Source organism: Scaptodrosophila lebanonensis, unplaced genomic scaffold, assembly GCF_003285725.1.
Source record: "Scaptodrosophila lebanonensis strain 11010-0011.00,11010-0021.00 unplaced genomic scaffold, SlebRS2 tig00000001-arrow-pilon, whole genome shotgun sequence".
Taxonomy (NCBI): Eukaryota; Metazoa; Arthropoda; class Insecta; order Diptera; family Drosophilidae; genus Scaptodrosophila; species Scaptodrosophila lebanonensis.
Genome location: NW_022060529.1, coordinates 10,247,600 through 10,268,616, shown reverse-complemented (window position 1 = coordinate 10,268,616; position 21,017 = coordinate 10,247,600). Strand labels below are relative to the sequence as shown.

The 21,017-nt window shown below is 38.8% G+C and overlaps 4 protein-coding genes across 6 annotated transcripts; 1 reads left to right on the top strand and 3 right to left on the bottom strand.

Moving 5' to 3' along the window:
* Positions 1-1,461: 1,461 nt before the first annotated feature.
* Positions 1,462-14,953, bottom strand: LOC115620038 (putative fatty acyl-CoA reductase CG5065). 2 transcript variants are annotated; one of them, XM_030513152.1, is made up of 8 exons: positions 14,723-14,953; positions 9,122-9,408; positions 8,035-8,460; positions 2,452-2,650; positions 2,146-2,385; positions 1,945-2,076; positions 1,757-1,882; positions 1,462-1,693 (listed from the first exon to the last, which is right to left on the bottom strand). In XM_030513152.1, the coding sequence occupies exons 2-8, from the start codon at positions 9,399-9,401 to the stop codon at positions 1,546-1,548; spliced, it is 1,551 nt and encodes a 516-aa protein (XP_030369012.1). In that variant the 5' UTR covers positions 9,402-9,408; positions 14,723-14,953; the 3' UTR covers positions 1,462-1,545. The 2 variants fall into 2 exon arrangements, with proteins under 2 accessions (XP_030369012.1, XP_030369013.1); XM_030513153.1 differs by lacking the exons at positions 1,462-1,693; positions 1,757-1,882; positions 1,945-2,076; positions 2,146-2,385; positions 2,452-2,650 and adding exons at positions 2,728-2,962; positions 3,022-3,150; positions 3,210-3,341; positions 3,409-3,847 and having other exon boundaries at positions 14,723-14,947.
* Positions 14,954-16,083: 1,130 nt separating this feature from the next.
* On the top strand, positions 16,084-17,375 carry LOC115624249 (protein CDV3 homolog). Its single transcript, XM_030518872.1, has 3 exons — positions 16,084-16,398; positions 16,457-16,747; positions 16,817-17,375. The coding sequence occupies exons 1-3, from the start codon at positions 16,183-16,185 to the stop codon at positions 17,063-17,065; spliced, it is 756 nt and encodes a 251-aa protein (XP_030374732.1). The 5' UTR covers positions 16,084-16,182; the 3' UTR covers positions 17,066-17,375.
* LOC115624256 (putative gamma-glutamylcyclotransferase CG2811) lies at positions 17,302-18,126 on the bottom strand. Of its 2 annotated transcripts, XM_030518891.1 has the most exons (3): positions 17,703-18,123; positions 17,539-17,646; positions 17,360-17,472 (listed from the first exon to the last, which is right to left on the bottom strand). In XM_030518891.1, the coding sequence occupies exons 1-3, from the start codon at positions 18,038-18,040 to the stop codon at positions 17,430-17,432; spliced, it is 489 nt and encodes a 162-aa protein (XP_030374751.1). In that variant the 5' UTR covers positions 18,041-18,123; the 3' UTR covers positions 17,360-17,429. The 2 variants fall into 2 exon arrangements, with proteins under 2 accessions (XP_030374743.1, XP_030374751.1); XM_030518883.1 differs by having other exon boundaries at positions 17,302-17,646; positions 17,703-18,126.
* Positions 18,127-18,310: 184 nt separating this feature from the next.
* LOC115631726 (troponin C-akin-1 protein) lies at positions 18,311-20,432 on the bottom strand. The gene is made up of 3 exons (XM_030528564.1): positions 20,253-20,432; positions 18,887-19,206; positions 18,311-18,813 (listed from the first exon to the last, which is right to left on the bottom strand). The coding sequence occupies exons 1-3, from the start codon at positions 20,265-20,267 to the stop codon at positions 18,645-18,647; spliced, it is 504 nt and encodes a 167-aa protein (XP_030384424.1). The 5' UTR covers positions 20,268-20,432; the 3' UTR covers positions 18,311-18,644.
* Positions 20,433-21,017: the final 585 nt, after the last annotated feature.

Here is a 21,017-nt window from a genome sequence, read left to right as displayed (position 1 = left end):
TCCACACTTATAAGAAAGTCCTCGAGCCGTCAACAAGTCCAGCTTCCTAAACGCTTCAAAGTAATTGTCAGTTGCAAACTCCTGAGTGTTCTGTAGGCTTGGTGTGTGAAGACAAGTGCACTTCTCTTTTGAGAGGAGCTAATGGAAGGCGTTACACCGCCTTCTGATTGCCCAGACCCATCAAGTAGCACGTGTTGACAACGTTGGGAATACGTCATCAAGTCAAATTTGTTTATGATATCAGCAATAGCATTTGCCTTAACATTAATTCTATTATCGTCATCATAAACATCTAAGATTTCTCAGAATATTTGCACTTCACCGTGTTTTTGTTTACTCAATTAAATAAATATACTAAGCTGGATATAATATACAAAAATGTATTTCCTAAAATATACTTCGGCTGAAACATTTCTTCAATGTAGTTAAATTTTTCAAACAAAACTGTTGCAGACTTTTAGGAGCCGCAGTGCTACCCAGTCGACAGTAAATTTGTTTTTGTTTTTTCATTTTTGTACAATTTATCAAACCAGAATTCGGCTACCAATTTGGCAACTAAAGCTAATTGAATATAATTAATTTGTAATTAAATAAAAATTATATAAATATGTGCTTACCGAATCACAAAATAAATATTTATTTTCTATTTACTTGTTTGAAAGAGTGTTTATTGTAATAAATAATAAAATAAAAAAAAAATAATTTTAAATTTCTTTTAAATTTCATTTCTCATTCTGGCAAATGGAACAATTTCAAAATGTTGTCTATAATAAGAAATGATGTGTTCTTGCACAGGTTTCTTCATTCCGATTGTTGAAATATGTAATTGAATTATAATAATAAAATAGGACCGATTATTTTGTTACTATCTTATCTTTAAAAATACTTTAGGTGTTAAACCCTATAAAAATAGTATATGGCTTAAAGATTTATGTTCAAATATAACAATTTCCATTAATTTTGGGAGAATTGGCCTTAGTTCTTTTTTTTGGTCGATAGATATTGAGAGACAATATAGTCAGTCTATCGATCAATCTGCCTATTTATTCACTCAGCGTATGCAAGTATATCTCTACTTGTTGTTTTAATGGATACATTAGAAAACTAAAATTTGGTAATATTTTCGATAAGAAAACATCATGAAAGCTGTCCTTGAAACACAAATAATGTAGTCAATACGAAATATGATAGGTTCCATTCGCCACATTTCAAATATCATGTGATTTAACAATGAAATATTGGTATCAAACATTTTCTTCAAAAATCGTTTGTTTTTTTTCAATAAACAATAAATATTTATATGCAATTTGAAATTATATAAAGAGAGCGATTCAAATTCCACATTATTATATTATATTCTTTAACAGGTATTGAATATTAATATCAACTCTTTATTTGTACTGAAAACATTGATTTCTACAAAATCTAGGTGCTTTTGATACACATAAGTTCCAACTTTATACAAAATTTTTAATGTGCATTGACGAGATTGCATAAACCATAATATGTAATGTATGTTCTTTATGTAAAATATTTATAATTCCATCACTTCTGTGCCCAGGGATTCGTCAGTTCAATTTTTGCGACGTCCATGGCATGTCGAAATAATTCAATCAGACCCAGTTTTTGAGATGCCCAATAAGCTAGCCAACCCAAAATGATTATCTTGCAGGTGCGGTCCAACACATACATACTGTAATAGATATAGATTAATGAAATTGGAAAAAAATAGTTGCTTGGCGAGTGCAGGACTTACAATCTCAACTGCATACGAGCTTTTGGTAACGAGGTTAAGGGCTCCCTCATCACGTATTGACGGCCGCCAAGTATGCTGGTATGCATATATTGGTGATCATCGACATCGTCAGTGTTGATCTTGAATCTATGTATAGATACACTCAGAATTCCTAACATCACATTGATTTGATTTAAGAGCTAACTCACATTTTACGATCGTTGGGAGATATTTCATTAAAGATCTGATGGAAATGAGTAGACTTGAAGTCCCAGTTGCGTGTAGTAAAGAATTGCAGAACCTCTAGACCGACGGACACTTTTGTTTGTACGCGAACCATACTAAAACATAAATGGCAAGTTATTCTATATAATATTCGTTATAAAAATAAGGAATGTGACATCACGAACAATCGTCTTTGTCCACAGATAGCCAGCAGAAAGTCAATAAGGTAAGCAGGCAGCCACATAAACATAATTGTGCAGAATATATGGTAGATCTTGCTCTCGGTAATATTGCCGTCCGGGTACCACAAGCCCATCTCGAAGGGGTACTTCATGCCTAGATCACGTCCCACATCCATAATCCATCTCCAAGTGCGCTTCTTGGCATCCGATATAGTCAGATTGTAGACAGGTATCAGCGCTGGTCTGTATACGAAATATCAGGCATGCAATTCTATTTAAATTCTAATCATTCCTATGTTCGTTTATCACCTGTGCTCCGCCAAACTGTTGTGGTAAGGGATTAGAATCAATCCATTAACCGCAATGTCTACTGGTATGACCTCCGACTTTAGTTCGCCCTTGCACATCATGGACCTTATGACGCCCTTACCGGCACCAATCAATACACCCACAGGCCCATTCATGTTGTCGACCCAGCCGGGAAGCGGTTCGGCTACAGCAGGCGTGACTGAGCATGCATAAAAGATGTTAGGATTACACGAATGTTCACGAATATTTGAAAGTAATGGAAGTCGAGAAACAAACTACAGTGTAGAAAATTGTATAAAAAACCTACAATTATATATTTATTGGGAACCTTTACGACATTGAACTACAGCTAATTAAATGACTAAATAAATGCCATCGCCCAGTTGTGCACTGTTTTTTTAAAAATCAGTTGAAGACTTAGAACATTGCAAGAACGCCCGTCCATTTCAGCAGATAGTAGAAGAAGAGTCCAACGATTAACGTCTTGCAGACGCGATCGGCTACATATTGGCTGTAAATGAATAGTATGCGGTCAATCTGATAGCAGTCGGTGGAAATAATAATAAATACATTCTCATATGCAGACGAGCCTTCGGCAAGTCCTCGTCCTTCTCCTTCAATATATATCTGCGGGCACCCAGAGCACAGACAATCATGTACTCCTCTTCGGTTTCCTTCACATCCATATTCATATTGAAACTGTATATAGGCGTGGCATTAGCGGAAAACTTCTATATTGCCAAATTTTGGCTACTCACATGGCTTTATCCTGTTCATTGAGATTCTTCCATAGTGCTCCATAGTTTTCGGAACGGAAAGTCCAAGCATTGAGTGTGAAGAATTGCAGTACACCCAGACCTATTGAAATCTTTTCTTGCACGCGCAGCATGCTGTCATATATAGAGAAAATTGCTTGCATAAAATAATCCATAACTCGCAAAAATTCCCAGAACTTACAAGCGCTTTTGACCCAGAATGAGCATGAGGAAGTCTAGGAGATAGGCGGGCAGCCAGTGGAACAATGCCACATTGAATTTGTGATATAGTTCATTGGTGGTGACGCAGGGATCGGGATACCAGAGGCCTGCATTTAATGGTATATCGTTGTTGTTGCGTTTGCTTATCTCCACGACCTCGCCCAGGGGCTTCTTTCTATGATCGGCGTTGGTAATGTTGTAGACTGGAACGGTGTTGGGTCGGTGGGCTTGCTTATTAAATTCGTAGGGTATCACAATGAGCCCATTGATGGCATAGTCGACCGGTATGACTTCGGTCTTGTTCTTCATATCGACAAGAACGGAGCGTATGACGCCTTTTCCGCATCCAATCATGAGGCCAGTCGGTCCATTCAGGTTATCCACCCAGCCCTGAAGTGGTTCATAGGCGGCAGGCGAGACTAAAGGAGGAGTATAATCCATTAGAATCCAGATTCTAGTTGCCTTCTTCAGAATGAATTAGGCTTTACATACCATGAAACCCATGGGAACAGAACAGAACGATGGGTACCGACGCCGGTTAGGAGCGAGAGTGTGTATGTGTGTTTGGATGCGTGTACGATGTTGTCAGTATGTGAGTGTGCATGTGCGTGTAAGTGTATTAGAATTGTGTGTATCAGAGTGGTATGTGAGAGTGTGTAGGGATTGTGCAGCTTCTCTTCAACACTCAACACTCGAACACGTAAATTACTTTTCGAACCGTTTCTTTTATTTATTAGATGATGAATAATTTCACTTAAAATATTAAAGAAAACCCGCATAAGAGGCAAAGCTGCCTCCAACTTTGTACCCAAAAGCGAATCTAAGCAGAATTTAGTGAAGCGAAGAAGGCGCAAGTAATCTCAGACTCCAACGCCCGTAAATCGAGCTACAACTCCATAAGTCCAATAGCTAAGGAAGCCGACTATGATTGCCTTGCACACACGATCCAGAATAAACATGCTGAAACGGGGGGGTAGGAAACCATTAGGCAAGTATTATATGAGGTCTGTATTTTGGCAACTGCCGCTTACAGCCAAAGCTGCCGACGGGCGCGTGGCAATGAGTCAGGCGACTCCTTCATCAAGTACTGCCGTCCACCCTGTACACAGGACTCTATATACATGGGTACTGTCTCCTCGGGATCCATGTCCATGTTAAAACTGTATATTGAGGCAGCTGGTTTAGGTCTGAAGTGCTTGCGTGTTGCAATACCTACTTTTTCTTATCCTCATCGTTCAATATGTCCCATAACGAGGCATAGGCATCAGACTTGAAGTACCAGGCACGCATTGTGAAGAACTGCAGCACTTCGAGACCGATCTGTACGCGATTTTGTACGCGTATCATGCTAGGCGAGAAAAGCTCTACATTCTACCAGCGGGCACTTCCCATTTAGGTGATTTGAGAACTTACAATCGCTTCTGTCCCAATAGGAAGAGTATGAAATCGATGATATAGGCGGGGACCCAGTGAAAGAGCAAGACGTTGATTTTGTGATGAAACTTGTTGGTTGTAATGCAGCCATCGGGATACCAGAGCCCCGCCTCCATTGGATACTTATAGCCGATCTTTTTGCTCATCTCAATTACCTCGCCCCATTGCATTTTCCGATGATCCGCACAGGTTATGTTATAGACTGGCACATCGACAGGCTTGGGCTGATTGGCAAACTGATAGGGTATAACGCAGAGCCCATTGATGGCATAATCCACCGGTATGACCTCAGATTTGTGTCGCATATCGATCAGCATCGACCTAATGACACCTTTTCCCGCCCCCACCATCAGGCCAGTGGGGCCATTTAGGTTGTCCACCCAACCGGGCACCGGTTCATAGGCCGACGGCGAAACTGAGAGATTGTGGTACATTACAAAGCGAACAGGGACAGCTGTCCTGGCAGCAGCAGCGCATCGTCGAAGCATTAGCGGGGAAAATGCAGGGTACTCGGCAAAACTCCAAGACACAAGCGGGCCACCTCTCGTTGGCAAGCGAATGTGTGCATGTGGCATGTGGCGTTGGGTGTGTGTAAGCCTCGAGTGTGTTTGGATTGCGCTGGATTGGCGGGCAGAGGCTGGCTGAGGCGGGCAGAGGCGGGTGGCTTTGGCTATGGCAGTGGCAATGACGTTCACTCGTTTTATTTGCAGGCAGGTGGACAAGCAAATAATTATATGTAGGTGGACGGTCAAGCAGGCAAGTGTGTGTTGGAAGCGGGAGGAGGGAATCTGTCGTTGCTTGCGTTTTTGTTTGCTTGTCATTGAACTCTTCAATCAATGACAAAGATCTTTCGTTCTTCTTCTCACAATCATTGCACTTTTGCAAGATGGGGTGTGTACTTTGTGTATTTATAAAGCTGTTTGTTCTTGTTGTAATAGTTGTTGTGGCTTTTGCTGTTGCTGTTGCTGTTGTTACATGTTTGTGCATATTAGACCGGCACATTGTTTGAAAGCACTATTTTTTATTTATCTTTGTTGTTTATGGCTGTGTAAGTCACAAATTGCGAAGGAGAAGGTGCAGGCGGGGGCGGCGGCAAAGGTAAAGGCATAAAGCGCGTCGGGATGATGACTTTTACTTCACATTCAAACGCAAAAAAGGCAATCGCCGACCCGTCCTCACACACAGATGACTACATTCATAGTACATATGTATGTACAAGTATGTATATGCAGACGTCAGTCATTGGCGCAGAAAATCATAAAACAGAAAAGCATAAAACTCACAATTAGCAGGCGCAAAGCACTTATTGCTAAATCACTTTGTCAGTTTCCAGTTGGTGTATGTATGTATGTAGCACAAGCCACTCCTACACAGCCTGAACGGCATTGGTTTCAATTAGACAACCTCAACGAGCGCCGTCTCCACCAACTTGTTTACGCTAGTTACCGTTCGCTGCCCGCCCAGGTGCTTCTGGTGGGGTTAAGCTATGAAGCTATAGTCATAGATGGCTAATATGCTGGCTTGATGGCAAATATTTAATTAATTTTATTGCTTCTCTACTGCGCAATATTGGGTAAACTAGTTACAAATAGGCTCTACAATTGGCCTACCCCAGTAATTTCCCACTCCTAATAAAACTACTTATATACTTGCACTTTTATTACCTATTTTCTTAGCATACAAGTATAATTTTAAAATGCAACAGTCTTAGTATTTAATGAGCAAGTTATTGCCAGCAATAATAAAAACAACCAATTAAAAAGCTGCTCTTCTAATCGTTACAGGGGCTTAGTCAAGAGCTCACCTGGTAGGGGGTGGCGTTGATTTTTTTGACAATTGAGCAACCGTCTCTTCTAATAAATGCCATGAAATTATCGCCTAATATTTTTGAAATAGATTTTGTTTAGGGACTGACACATCCCCTATTCTACGTCTATGGAGCGTAACCCTTGTTGGGGGGAATTTGTTATTGTGATCCTAAAACAATTTTTTTAGTCGATTGAGTAAATGGGGACCGCCAGACTTTAAGCATTTACCCTATTAAAAAATGCACATACTACATTAAAATATTATTGAGCTCACGTCTATAAAAAAAACAAAAATGGAATGATTATCTAATACTGTAGGATAAATGTCAAGAATCACATTCGCTGCTCTCGAAAATAATTATGTACATATATTAAACCAGTTCCTATTTCGAATCGTATTGCAGCCATTTAATTACTGTTTTTGTGTTTTAGAAAGAGAAATGTCTTAATACTTGTATATACCAGATTAATAATGCGACAGATTTATAGGTAAAGTTTTCGGGATATCATCATACTTCATTTCGATTTATTATTATTCGATTATTATTAGGTTCCACTAAGATAACTAACTGTTATTACAAGAAATAATACGATTTTTGGTAATTTATTATTGATACTACAAGAAGTAAAAAAACAAATGAAATATTGCAATTCCTAATATCCAAATATGTCAGACAAAGGGCGAATGGTAAAAGTTTAAATATAAAAGAAGATGTGCTGAGATATTTCTAGCTGTATATATATTACATATATAAATCGGGAGTTCAATGACTTGACTATATCCAGTGCATGCCATTGTGTATTCTGTATAAAAACATAAAAAGAAACTAGTTCCATGGCTTTACAGTCAATTATCGTACGTCGTAACTTCGACTCAACACATTTTTTTCCTGTCTGCCCCCCTCAAACAATATTTATTGGCAACTTAAGACACCTGCGACGATTGGAAATGGCGCAATAGACAAAACAAGCTTTGTGGATTTTTTTTTATATAAATAAAAGAAATGAAAAATACTGTAAAACCAAAAATACGAGAAATTAATTGCATAGCCTCTTGACCAGGCAAAGGCGATAGATTAGTTTACACGATTGTAGTTTCGTATTTATGTGGCACAAGAGCTCAAGAAGTCAAGCGACTTTTGCACGGAAACCAAAAGCGAAAATTGATAAACATAGTAAAAGTTAATGACATTAATATAAAAAAAAGAAACAAGCCGGAGCAAAAGCAAGCAACCAAAAAAACAAGCCTTGCGGCTCATTTGCCAAAAACACACACACACACAGATAGACAAAAAAGCACGCAAAGCATTTGGATTTGGCTGGACAGCTGGACAGCTGCCAGCCAAACACTTCCAGACACTTACCAATACTTGGACGAGCGATGATGACGGGCATGGTTTCGTAATGATCGCGCACCAGCAGCTCGGCCAGACGCTTCGAATAGGTGTAGGTGTTGGGATGTGGCTTCAACAGATCGGGCGTAATGGCGTCCAGTGTCTTCACATCCATCCATTCGGCCAGGCGCATGAGATCCTCGGGCTTGTGCGGAAACTCGTACACCTTCTCGTACATCACCTCCTGGTCGCAATTGCAGAAGGCAGTGGACAGGTGCACAAAGGCCTCCAGCTGCTTCATTTGTTTTGCCACGTCCAGAGCTCGCTTAGTGCCCATTAGATTCATATCGATGGCATCTCGCAAATTGCCCTCCAATTTCAGTGTAGCGGCCATGTGAAAGACAATATTGGTATTATCCACCACATGCTTGAGGCTTTCGCCGCTCAATCCGAGAGCTGCAAATTAATGGAGGATTAAAACAATTACATTTTAATTGAGGTTGAAGTCTCTCAAAATTAATTCATTGCGAGTAGTCAAAGGAAATTACTAATTTCGATTTGATTGCGTAAGTATTCGACCAACTTAAAGTCAATTAAAGAAATTTATATAATCATATTCCTCTTAAAAAATAACTTGTATTGAATAAGAAAATAAAATGAAAGCTTTGGAGCATATACCGATGCATTCTTAGATCAACAAAAAAATGATTGCAGGAATTTTGCGTAAGTAGCTCCATTCTTTGTAATACTTTGAAATAAATTGATTTGTCATGGAAAATGCTACGAATAATCTTTCAAGTTCCAAATTGTTAAGTAAAATCACAAAATGTGTCATTTTGCAATTACATCATCGCATTTAAAATTTGTTCGCGAGTTTATTAAAGAAAAGGTAAAATACATGAAAAGAAGATGAAGAATTGAAGATATTTTTTTTGGCAAATACGAGTGGGAGCCAAAAACTAAAAAATTGATTTCAATTCAGATGAAACCCAAAAATAGTAAATCAGAAAATGAAATAAACAAACCGGCTTATGATTTAGTATTTAACTTTTTCTATTCTCTTCTCCACCCACAATCAAGCAACATTTCAATAATCGAGATTTAATGCTTAACTTACAATCATAGGTCACGTCACCCTGGTAGATGGACACCTTCTTCAGTACATGAGGTCGTTCGTCCTTGATGCGCTGGAAGATGGGCAGCTTGAACATCTCCTCGAGACGAGTTTCCGGAGCCTTGCCGCGCTTTGGTCTCACAATAATGATCACCTCCTTGAGGGAGTGACATGAATAGAGCAGTTTCTCCAGCAACACCTTGCCCATAAAGCCCGAGGCTCCAGTAATGAACACTGTCTTATCCTTGTAGTATTCCTGCACAGGTGACAGATCTTCCGCCATATTGTGGCTACAAGAGATGCAATTAATAAATAAATAGACAGCGTTAGTTGGCAATTGTTTTCTACATGTTTGGGGATTGTGCAAACATTCCAGAAATGAGCAAAACCAGTCAAAAATATACGAAACATTCCCCGCTGCGCCGCTTGTGGCAAACGTGGGCAAATGCGAAACTCAAAACGTGTGTTGAAACAAGCTGGAAAATGAAAAATTAAGAAAAAACGGGGCTAATTCTGAGTGGCGTTGCGGTAGGAATTGTTGCCAATTGCAACGAGTTGCAAGTGGCGCGTGCAGCGATCCAGAGCGCGACCAAAGCTGGCCAGAAAGTGAAATGTAAACGAGTTTGGTGGCCGATGCCGATGCCGACGGTGCCGATGACGCAGGCATGGATGTCGACAACAGCAAAGACTCACATTTCTTTGAGTTTGTGTTATGAGAATTATGCAATGTGAGAGGGGTACGTGAACGGATGGCTGATTGGTTTAATAGAAACCAATAGAAACCAAATGACAGCAGCAACAATCATTTTGCACAAGAAGTTGCACAAATCATAAACGTGAGCGTGGCAGGAGTCGTTCCACAACTTTGGCTAATCGAACCCGCCACGCTGCTGCAACCTGTAAGATGCAAAGCAACACGCATGCTGCAGCTAGCTAGCTAGCTACTTTATAGCCGAATAGCAAATGCCAATTGCACAATTCGGTTTGCTTTAGCATTATCGCGTTACAGTTGGCCAAATACAAAGCCAAACACTGTTCCACCATCCCGCTAGTGCCTTGTGCGCGCCTTGCACTTTGGCCGCAGTCGTGACCATTGCCTGGCTTTAATACTCGTATACTATACTATATGCATACATACTTGTACATACTTGTATATGACATTTGTGGGCAGTATTAGTCGGCCTCTTTAGTGGGTTTCTCGCATCTTCGGCCTATTGCCTCGCTTTTTTGCTTGGATTACAATCCACGTTTCTATGGTTTTGTAAGCTGCGGTTCATGTCCACAACGAAATTGTTGTTTTCATGCAACACTGAACGAGTTTTTAGTTTGTCACCATATCTAAATACATTCATACACATTTATAGAGACCTGCAGACATACCCGAATGTCTGTACTGGTCCGAGTATGTACTTGTGATGGAGGTTTGCTTAGCTACGCTAGTTAAATGCTCACTCGGAGCATGCGCATTAAGACAACAAGTGGCAGGCGTACTTCAGCAGCTTGCATTTGGAGCGTGACGATGCAAATCTGAAGAAATCGTCTCATTGACTGAATGGATGGATCACCTTGAACTCCAAACTGATGGGGTTAACTAAAAAGCAAATACTGCAGAGGTCAGTCCCAACTCTTTTTGCTTTGCCTTCCATCTCGTATCTAACCTACATTCTGTCAATGGTTAGCAGAGCAGTTGTATTTAATTAACAAATACCGCACAAATGCAACACACACAAGTACAGTGATACCTCCGAGCTTAAAATATTACTTGATATAATTGATTTAATTTCAACATTACTCTATGCCTTTAGAAGAACTAAAGTATTTAATTTACATTAAATGAAATCGATTGTCATCTAATTATTTCCTCGACTTATGGTATTTTAATGGAAAGCAGAAACATTTATGAACAAAATAAATATTACTATACAAGTATATAATAAAACGTACTATCACTTCACTTTTCAAATTACAATTCGAGTTGAAACCTATTTGCCTTACTATAATAATATAGAAATTATCTAGGTTAAAACGAATTAAATGTTAAATAAAATTAAACAGATGTGGTTTCTAAGCTTTTGATGCGACTTTAGCAAAACGCAATATCACGTAAAATGCATAAAAAAAAACTTTAATATACTTACATATAACACAAAATTCGTTTCGATAATAAAGCTGCAGTTTAGTTAATCTCTGTATCTCGTTTGGAGCGCACGTCTAGACATACATAACTGCCCAAAAGATAATTGCTAAAGAGTAATTAAACTATAAAGCATTAATCAATGTCTTATTTGACCTTTAAAAGAAATTTGAACACTAAATAAAAAATACGAGTTAATTGTTTACTGAAAAGATGGGATCTAATAAGGTAAAATGTCTTGGGTTTGAATTATAGACAATTTATATTTAAAAAATTAAAAATTAATAATTAAAAAATGGTCATTGTCATAGATAGACAGTAAATGCCATTACTATATCTGCCCACCAAGGCCACAAAGAGTCAATTTAGATCAACTTGGGAAAAGCGCAAACTTAATTAAAATCCCAATAAAGTCATAAGACTCCGAGCTTGGAATGGATCGCTATGTTAAGAAGGTTTGTTGTTGAACTTGTTAGACAACAACGACACCTGATCTTCCATACAGAGCTGTTTAATAACTATACAAAGAGAAATAATTTAAATTGATAACTTGTATTTCTATACATGTGCGGAATTAAAAATATGCTTGCATTTTTAAAAGGCGTTTCTTTGTTAATGCCAAGAAAGGTCGATCTATGTTTAGCGCTTTGTCACACATCACTTTACTCTCCAAATTTGGACTATTTCAATTGCTTTCAAATATTGTGGTCATATTTTTAAATAATGTAGGATACAACTTGCAAATTTACTTGATCTTATTGTATAGAATTTGTTAAACCTATATCTAACTAATGCTTCTTAGGTTAAATTAATTTTCAAGTATACATTTTATTAATTTGAAATTTAATAATAATTTCATATATGAATACTTTTAAGTGCAAAATGATAATAAAATCGCATAAACTGATTACTACTGTACCCATATATGCACTTTTGTTTACATGAATATTTCACGCGCTTTGCGGAGATGCCTCATTGACGCCTGGATCTTAATTGCCGTTGTTGTTGCTTTTATAGCTTCAAATTGTCTTATTTTCATGTTTAGAGCCAATTAAAGCACTTCTTTTGTGTAAACCATGAACAGACGCGCCAACACAGAAAAGCCAATATGAAAATTATTAAAGGAAAAACTCGCATGCTTATGCAAGCGAAGCAATTCATTGAACCGACTTCGACTGAAATCACCGGCATAAAGCACATGCGGATTGCTGACGGAAATTGAAACCGAAAATTAAAAGTGAAACTGCTAGCGAACAGTGGGAGATTTATATTTTTCTTTATTAACAATATATATCCATACCTATCCATAAACTCAGATTTTCTTATACCTCAACTCATGTGAATAAAATATAAAAAGTAAAAAAATAAAATATATTATATTATATATATTTTAATTAGTTTTACCTATATAACTATTTATTTTTATAATTATTTTTTTTTTATTGATTATTTAGGGTAATTTAATTTTTATTAATATTGTTTTATTATTATTTTTAAAAATTGTTACCTGTACAATTGTATATTTGGTTTATTTTTTACAATATGTCGTTCTGTTATTTTTATTTATTATTCTCTCATTTTATATTAATTCTTTGCTGTTGTATCTTGCAAACATCTCTACTTCTTAATGCTATTATTTTACTTTTTTAGGTTCTCCTGTAGATTGGCAGTCGTGTTGGCCAACAGAAAATAATATAAAAGTCCCACTGTGAAGTGTCAGTAAAACAAAAAACTTAGGCAACGAACTCGCCTGCTAGTTGGATGCAAAAAAATCACATTAAAATGCGGTTAAAGGAAGCGAAAGATTTGGCGAATGGATAGAAGTCTAATTTTCAGTATCGATTAATATATTACGCATGCATATTCAGTTATGCAAATAAGTAGGTAAAGCGTGCACGCGCACCCCACATACGAAAATACTGACACACTTTCTGTGGCACTTGATATAAAGTGGCGCTCTTTGGGCAGCAACTGGAACTATAAAGACAACAATTTGATTTTGTTTTTGTCTCATATTTTTATGCCGTGCATAGAGACGGACACACACATACACACGTATACATATATTTGATATGAGTGTGTATATCTATATAGGACTGTATATAGTAATTTGAAACCGGTTCCATTTGTTGAAACATTTTGAATTATTAATTAAAAAGCTTGTAATCATTATAGTAGTACAATATGAAGTTAAATGTATACATATGTATGCATGCTTGTAACTATATTCATATATATATATATAAATATGTGTGTGTGAGTCTTCCTTTTTGCTTAGCAATAAGAAATTAACAGTTGTGAGTCGAGCTTTAATAGTCTACGGTGGCAGTTTATTGGGCTTAGAACAAAGTGCATTTTTTATCATCGGCCATATGTCAATATATTTGCCAATTGGCAATACTGAGGTATGGCAGTCGTAAATTTAAATATATTTGACCTCTTTTCTGTGGGCTATGTTGTAATGAAACGACGAGTTGTGAGGTCATTCATAAAATGACTTTGAAGGCATTAAAGCATGAAATTGGACAGATTTTAAGTCTTAAACCTCAGCCATGCTTCTACCCCTTGGTTACAAACTTTTGAGTAACCATGAGCCAAAAAATATGTACATACATGTTTAAAAAACTAAACAACAACAAATCATTTCCAATATGTAAATGACTTTGTATCGATTGCCATTGACACACAGAGCAGCCAAGTGAAGAAGCTGGGCCTTAAACAAAAGCTACAAAAATGAAACAAGTTAAAAAGCCACAACATCAGCCAACAGTACACGCACACACACATGCGATTATATGCACACAATTCGTCTGTAAGCGGCCAAAATTATTCAAAAACGACCGAACATACTTTACAGAAAATTTATGGACAAACTTTTATATACCGGAAGCTTAGGTGGAAAAACTAAAAACCAGAAAAAATCGATGTGCACAGTTACCCCAAAGCGTTTCTCCAACGAACAGTGGCAATTAAATCCACAAATGAGTTTTGCATTGACAAGGGCCAGATCAAGTTCATACGATGACCCTGACTGGGCCCCCCCGTAAGCGTAGCAGAGTCGCAGGGTGGTCGGAGCTACTGGTGGTGCAAATGTGGACCACATACCTATGAATATACTTAGGTATGAGATGGCGTGGATAGCTCTTCGATTATGCAAAAGTGAATGAATTTTGTTTCGCCTGCTTGCCAATTTAATTGTACATAGCAAAGGTTTCCATTAAATGCTTCGTTGCGCAGCTAATTATAGTCAAAATGGTTTCATTTATAATTGCCAAGTAGAAAACAAAACAAAACAACATTTAACATTTTTACTTAAAATATAAAACTTCAAGATTTAAGTTGAGGTCATTGAAAAATGTGTGTGAATTGCATGTAATGGCTATACCCAAACATGTCTAAAAAATTTCGGTAGCTTCTGAGGTGCTAAATACGCCAAAAAAGTTCGATGTGCGTGCAAGCGTTTTAATTACCTTTTTGCAAATATATATTCAATTGAAAAAAGTGTGTTTTTTTTGTTTTTTAAAAGCACGTTAACACACGATATCGATTAAACGGCGGCCGCACGTCACTTTTTGATTCGAATAGCAATCATTTAATAACAAATTGCCACGAATTCAACAATTGTTGCTTATCAAACTGAGAGAAAACTGAACACTGATGTTACTGATGATGCTGGAGCTGCCGGCAACGATGATGTGTGCACTGCGACGTGCAAAAGAAGACTGAGCGCGGTCTGGCGCGGGCTTGTCAATATGAATGGAAACGGCTTTAAGTAAGTGGATCCATTTCTATTGGCTGAGCGCCGTCGTCTTCAGTGTCTTTAGCATTGTCGGCGTCTCCATACCGAAAGTGAGTCTTGTGAGCCGGTCTATTAACTGGTTAAGCATTCGCTCTGGATATGGATGTGGCAAGCCTGTGCCTTACGTTTGTGTTGTTGTACGCTTGGACGCCTGGTAACCTAGTGCTGAAAAAAATATCTATTAGCTTGTTCAATATCTTGCACACATTTACTTAGCAAATTTGGCGGAACTTTAATTGTTGGCTCCGGCTAATGCGATTTTCTCTGGGCTGTGCCGCAAGGAGGCAACGGCCTGCTGCGTTTTTATTGCTATTTATGCAGCTCTTAAGGTAATTGTGTTTTCTTTTTGTACTTCACTGCGAAGTAGTAAAAATAGTTCACATGTACATATATACATGTATAAGTGCTGACAATATATTTGTCGGACAATTAGACGAGCTTTTGAAGCCAACTTTTATGTATTTTAAAATTATTTTTGCAGCTAGTGGCTGGGGCGTTAGATAAATTTTAATGTTTATGCATTATTCATTTTTAAGACTATTATGAATGGTAAATAACTTAAAATATGTCGTGAAATTTTCGCAAACCTTTGACATTTACTCTTTCTTTCTATTCGCTATTGCGCAAACGCGCCAACACCGGACTAATTGTATTCACCTGCTTTTTATCAACTAGTTTATGCAAATTTCGAAATCGAATTGGCAAAAACATTGCAAATTTTATGCGCGAAAGCACGAAGACAGCAAAAGCATTAATGACAACAAAGCAACCAATAAAATACGTAACAAAATAGCCGTATATCAAATTTAATTTACCAAACAATTCAGCGAACTTTCAAATTAACGTATTTCAAAAAAAGAACCGCCATATACAAAATTATGCGGGTTGTGCCTCAAATGCTTATCGATGTGTTCCATTCAGTGACCACGTGTGGGAACATCGTCTGGCAAATATCGATAATAGCAATCGGGCACGTAGCTGCCAACCTATCAAATTTTTAATAAACATACAAAATCATCCAAAAGTCTTCGTATAAAGCAGTCGGTCCAACCAACTTGACAGCCCGCTTACTGCTGCAGCTCTCTCTCACGTTCTCTTCACGTTTTTGGCGAAAATTGTGGCTGGAAAATCATGGCTGAATTGGACGATTTTTTTGCGAAAAAGGACAAGAAGAAGTCGAAGACCAAAACCAAGTTCATTACAGCCGACGAACTGGTGAAAAACTTGGAGGACGTCACCAAGCGTGAGGCGGCGGCAGCAAAGACAAAAAAACCTGAAGCCCCAGTTGCTGGCAGCGTGGCAGTGAGCGATATTGAGAACAATGTTAAGCCCGCCGAGCCTGTGGTGGTGAGTGAACCTTGAACAGCAGTTTTTAAGCTTAAATGGTTATATATTGAATGTGCAGGTTGTGGAGGAGGAATGGAAAGAGTTTGAGGAGGAGCAGCGCAAGGACTACAGCGGTCTCAAGATTGGTCAGCTGAACATCAACGAGCAGCAACCAACCCAGCTGCCATCTGCGGATGTCTACGATGAGGACGACGACGATAGCGAGGGTAACGCAACCACTGACGTTAACGCGAAACGCAGCGGGTTCGGTCCCTGGAAAAAACTGATACCTGCTGAAGAGGTAACGCAAATCCCGGTGGAGATTGAAAAGCCCTCGAAAGTTTACATTTCCCCCGCGTTACGTTATAGCGTAAGTACATAAAAAGGCGTGTGCCACTTTGCGTCCGAGTATTTTTTCATTATTTATGTCTGTATATAGCAACAGCAAGTCGGTGGCGGCACTGGCAGCGGCTTACGTTCAAGGCGTGCTGCACCTGACATCACCAATACGGAGTTTTTCCCCACGCTCAATGCAGCGCGTCCGGAGGAACAGCGCAAGAAGAAAAACGAACCCGCCTTCGAAGAAGTACGACATGGCGGTCGCTTTCAGCGTGTGCAGGAGCAGACAGCTGCACCGGTTGCAGCCACCAATCGATTCCAATCGCTTGACGACGAAGCGGACAGCTAGGTCATCTAAGCTGATATCACTACGCCCGCTGTTGTTGCTACCACAAAAGCGTTTCTACTCTATTATGTACTACAGTTGCCACTGCTATACGCGTCTGGCATACTGACTCGTTGCGAGTCTCTGGTGCGACACTCAGCGATCACTTCATATGGGTTCTTTCTGTATGCATACTATGTTAAATTTATCTACGCTTTCGATTTACGTATATACCCCCCAACAGATATTGTTCACATCTAGGTTTGCATTTTTTTAATTATGGAATCAATGTACTACATTATGAATAATAGCCATGCGTTGAAATCCGTTGTAATTTCCGTGGAATTTTATTTGCCTAAAGACACTTGCTTCATCGTCTCTAGCTCCGTCAGTCGTATGTAAACAAATCCGCTGCAGTACTATCTGCATAGCTGCGAAAATAAATGATTCAGTAAGATAAATCGTCGCGGGCTATGATATTTGGATCACGTGCTGACCTCTCGCTGTACGGCTGCTTAGGCGTATTGTGGTATGAATTGAGATGCGGCTTACTTAATAATTTTTCCGGATAATTTCGTATCAAGTATAACCAGCACTCCACGGTACTAAAATGCCAGAATATATTTTAGCTGATACAAGTATCAAACATTCTTTCACTCACTCATTTTGATCCGTTATTATAGCCTGAATTTCCCGATCATAATACCGGGGATAGTCCTCCAGTATATCTAGATTTCCCAACATCTGCTCATCAATCTCGTATATCTCTCCCTGCACATTGTGACCCTCACCGGGTTTGTTCAACAAGAACGGAATATTGTAGCGAGTGCCAATCACTAATGGAAACTTGACTGACGTCGTTCCATTGTTGACAAAACGGGCAAGGCCGTTCTTGGGACTTGAAATCCAATGGTGGTTCGGTTCACCTTGCTTCAACGTACCATACACGAAGACTTTGATCAGCTGCTTGGACATTTTGGATAGGTTTTGCTGACGCATGCTAGTCTGGCCTGTTTATTTCCAGTAATCTGTTGTTATCTATCAAGATTAAGCTGCATAATGAGAAGTGGATGGTGTTAGGGCCTATCAGTTATTAGGAAAAGTGTATACACATCCCTTTTTGTTTTTGTATGTGTCAAGATTGCAGTTTACTGTGAATTGTTATAGTTTATCAGAGCTTTTTGCCATTCCCACATAACTGGCCGCTATTAGCACACAGCGAGAAATTTCTGAGCAATTTACATAACGACTTTTATCAAAAGATTCACGTTCGTTTACTTCCAAATTGCTTGAATTTTATTTCCATCTCGAAAAGATTACATATTGTACGTATATAGTTATGAGCTAAGTTCAGACAAATCACTAAAAGCTACCATATGCATAGAGCTGTAAATCAATATCTATAGATATCTGTATATAGTATATATATCAGTGTGCTATTCCAATCACATCTGGAAAACGTGTACCTACTACGTATGATTGATTGTATGTGTGTATAGGTACATACATATATCCTCATACGTTCTACAAATGCAATAACCGGTAAAAATATTAATTGCCAACACTGCCTTCAGAGCACATTCACGTCCACGTATTTGGTCATTTAGTTCTGGGCGGTATAAGTAAGATCATCCTGGGCAGGATGCTTGTGCGTGCGACGGTGTCTCATAATATAGGGATGTGTGGTGCTGTTCTCATAGCCTGACAAATAGGGCAAGGAGAGCAGCTTCTCCGGATACTTCTGCAGCAAATATACCCAACAGGGTACGGTTCTAAAAAAACAAAAATTATTAATAAATCAACTTATGCCACTAGCCATTGACGTCAATGAGTATTCGTGCTCACCCCTCGCCCACACCAATGTTCATATCAAGCTTCTCGCGAGTATATATATCCTGACAGTCCTCAAGGTTATCCAGAGAGTTAAGCATACGATCGTCCACTTCATAGATCTCGCCGGTCACATAATAGCCGATTCCAGGCTTATTTAACAAGAATGGAATGTTATAGCGCGTGGCAATGACCAGCGGCAGCTTCTCCGTGGTCGTCGCACGGCACCAGAACTTGGCGTATCCATTGCCAGAGCTGGCCAAAATCGAATTACTGGGTTGTCCGTATTTGAGAGCTCCGTACACAAAAAGTTTTTGTAGAACAGACGATGCTTTCTGCAACCAAATTAATATACACAGTTTAATGTGGGTGTGGCAAATACAAATTACAAGTAGTACAGGGTACAGAAAACTTTCAGAGTTGGGTTGCCGAATTCTTCCAGAAATATATGTAAATACAGTATACAAGTATGTATGTAATTTACACAGGTGTTTTTACATATATGTGTGTTTTGTTGAGGTATGCAATTATTAAATCGAATCGAAATTTCTACGTTCTTATCAGGTGTTCGGAATTATTGTATGCTACTTAAGTACAGGCCCCAGGGCAGATGAATGAGTGGGACATCGATAAGGCGGCACCAAAAGAACACCACGCGCCACTTACACATACATACATATAATATTTACATCCATTCGAATATCCCTTATTGTGTCGGTATTTATTTATAAAATTTCGTGCTTTGTTAAAGCAAGATAAGCGTGCTAATTTATCAACCGGTTTTTTGCATTAGCGCTCGTTTTCCTAACTGCTTCTTAATTTGTTGTTGTTGGTACACCAAGTAAAACGGTTTTTAGTCTTTTCGGCTGACGTGCGTGTTTCAGAAACTGCGCAGCAGTTGCGCCTACCTAACATGCATATACGATAAACATATGTACATATGTGTGTACATACATACATGTACATACATATGTATGTATGACTTATAAATAAATACACAGAACGACACTTAATAAATTGCAATTGCAAGGCAGACATGCAATCAGGCCCCGTTACTGGAATAGGTTTAGCAATAAAAAAAATAAATACATAAATATCCGTTGCATTTGACACGCGGGGCCTGGCCACACATCAATTCTAGGTGCTTACATAACGTAGAAACATACATACATGTACATAAAACACGACCAGACAATTTACAAACGCGTTTTGCGATAAGAACAACGCTATGCGTTTTCCCACGGCCTTTTGCGACTTTCACTTCTGCCTTTGTATCCTGCAGTGCTGTCAACTGGTTTTGTAAGGACAGATGTACATACACACGCACACACACACACACCTGTACACATTACACACACATCTTTATATAACAATTACTTACCTTTATCTGGCACATTTTATTCAGTCCAATAAAATACAACACTACTGTAAAACTGTAATTTTTTTTGTGGAAATTACTACTTTATTGAAATTTTTGAGCAGGTGAGCGCTACTCGACGAAAGTAAATAATTCAAATTGCAGGATTACCAGCTCCAGCAGTAGAAAACCCAACCGTTCCAATCGAGAGCAAAACTCCAACTGAGCTGACGCGCCGTTTTGGAGAACAAGGCGAACAGAACGCGCGTGGTCGCTGCTGCTGTAAGCGCTGGCGTCGATGACGTCGACTACTACAGCCTTAAAAAATGAAAACACGCCACACGCGCCACTTTTAGCGCCGCCCGCGAGCTACAATATTTGGGTGGGAGCGTGTGTTTGTTTTTGCTATTTTTCGTTCTATCATTCCTGCAAACATTTTTACACTTAGATAGGAGCAGTTCGGCAACTCAAACAATAATTAATATAATTAACGCGCCTTATCAATGTCACCGTACGACGACAGAGAGGGCGTCGTCGTCGTAGTTTGTCAGCTGCGAGCGGTTTGATTTTAAAAACAGTGGCGTCGAAAATTTATGAATTTGGGCAGCGATTTTATAAATCATACACAAGATGCATGCAAGCATATACCCCCATCCAAATGGTCAGAAACCCCGCTTCACACCGTCACTGGACCACACGTACACACTTTTTACTTGCTGTGCATAGCCGCTGTCGTAGGAAATGAAAATGGAGGCAAGTTTTTGGCAGCGTTAACAAAATTAATTCAAC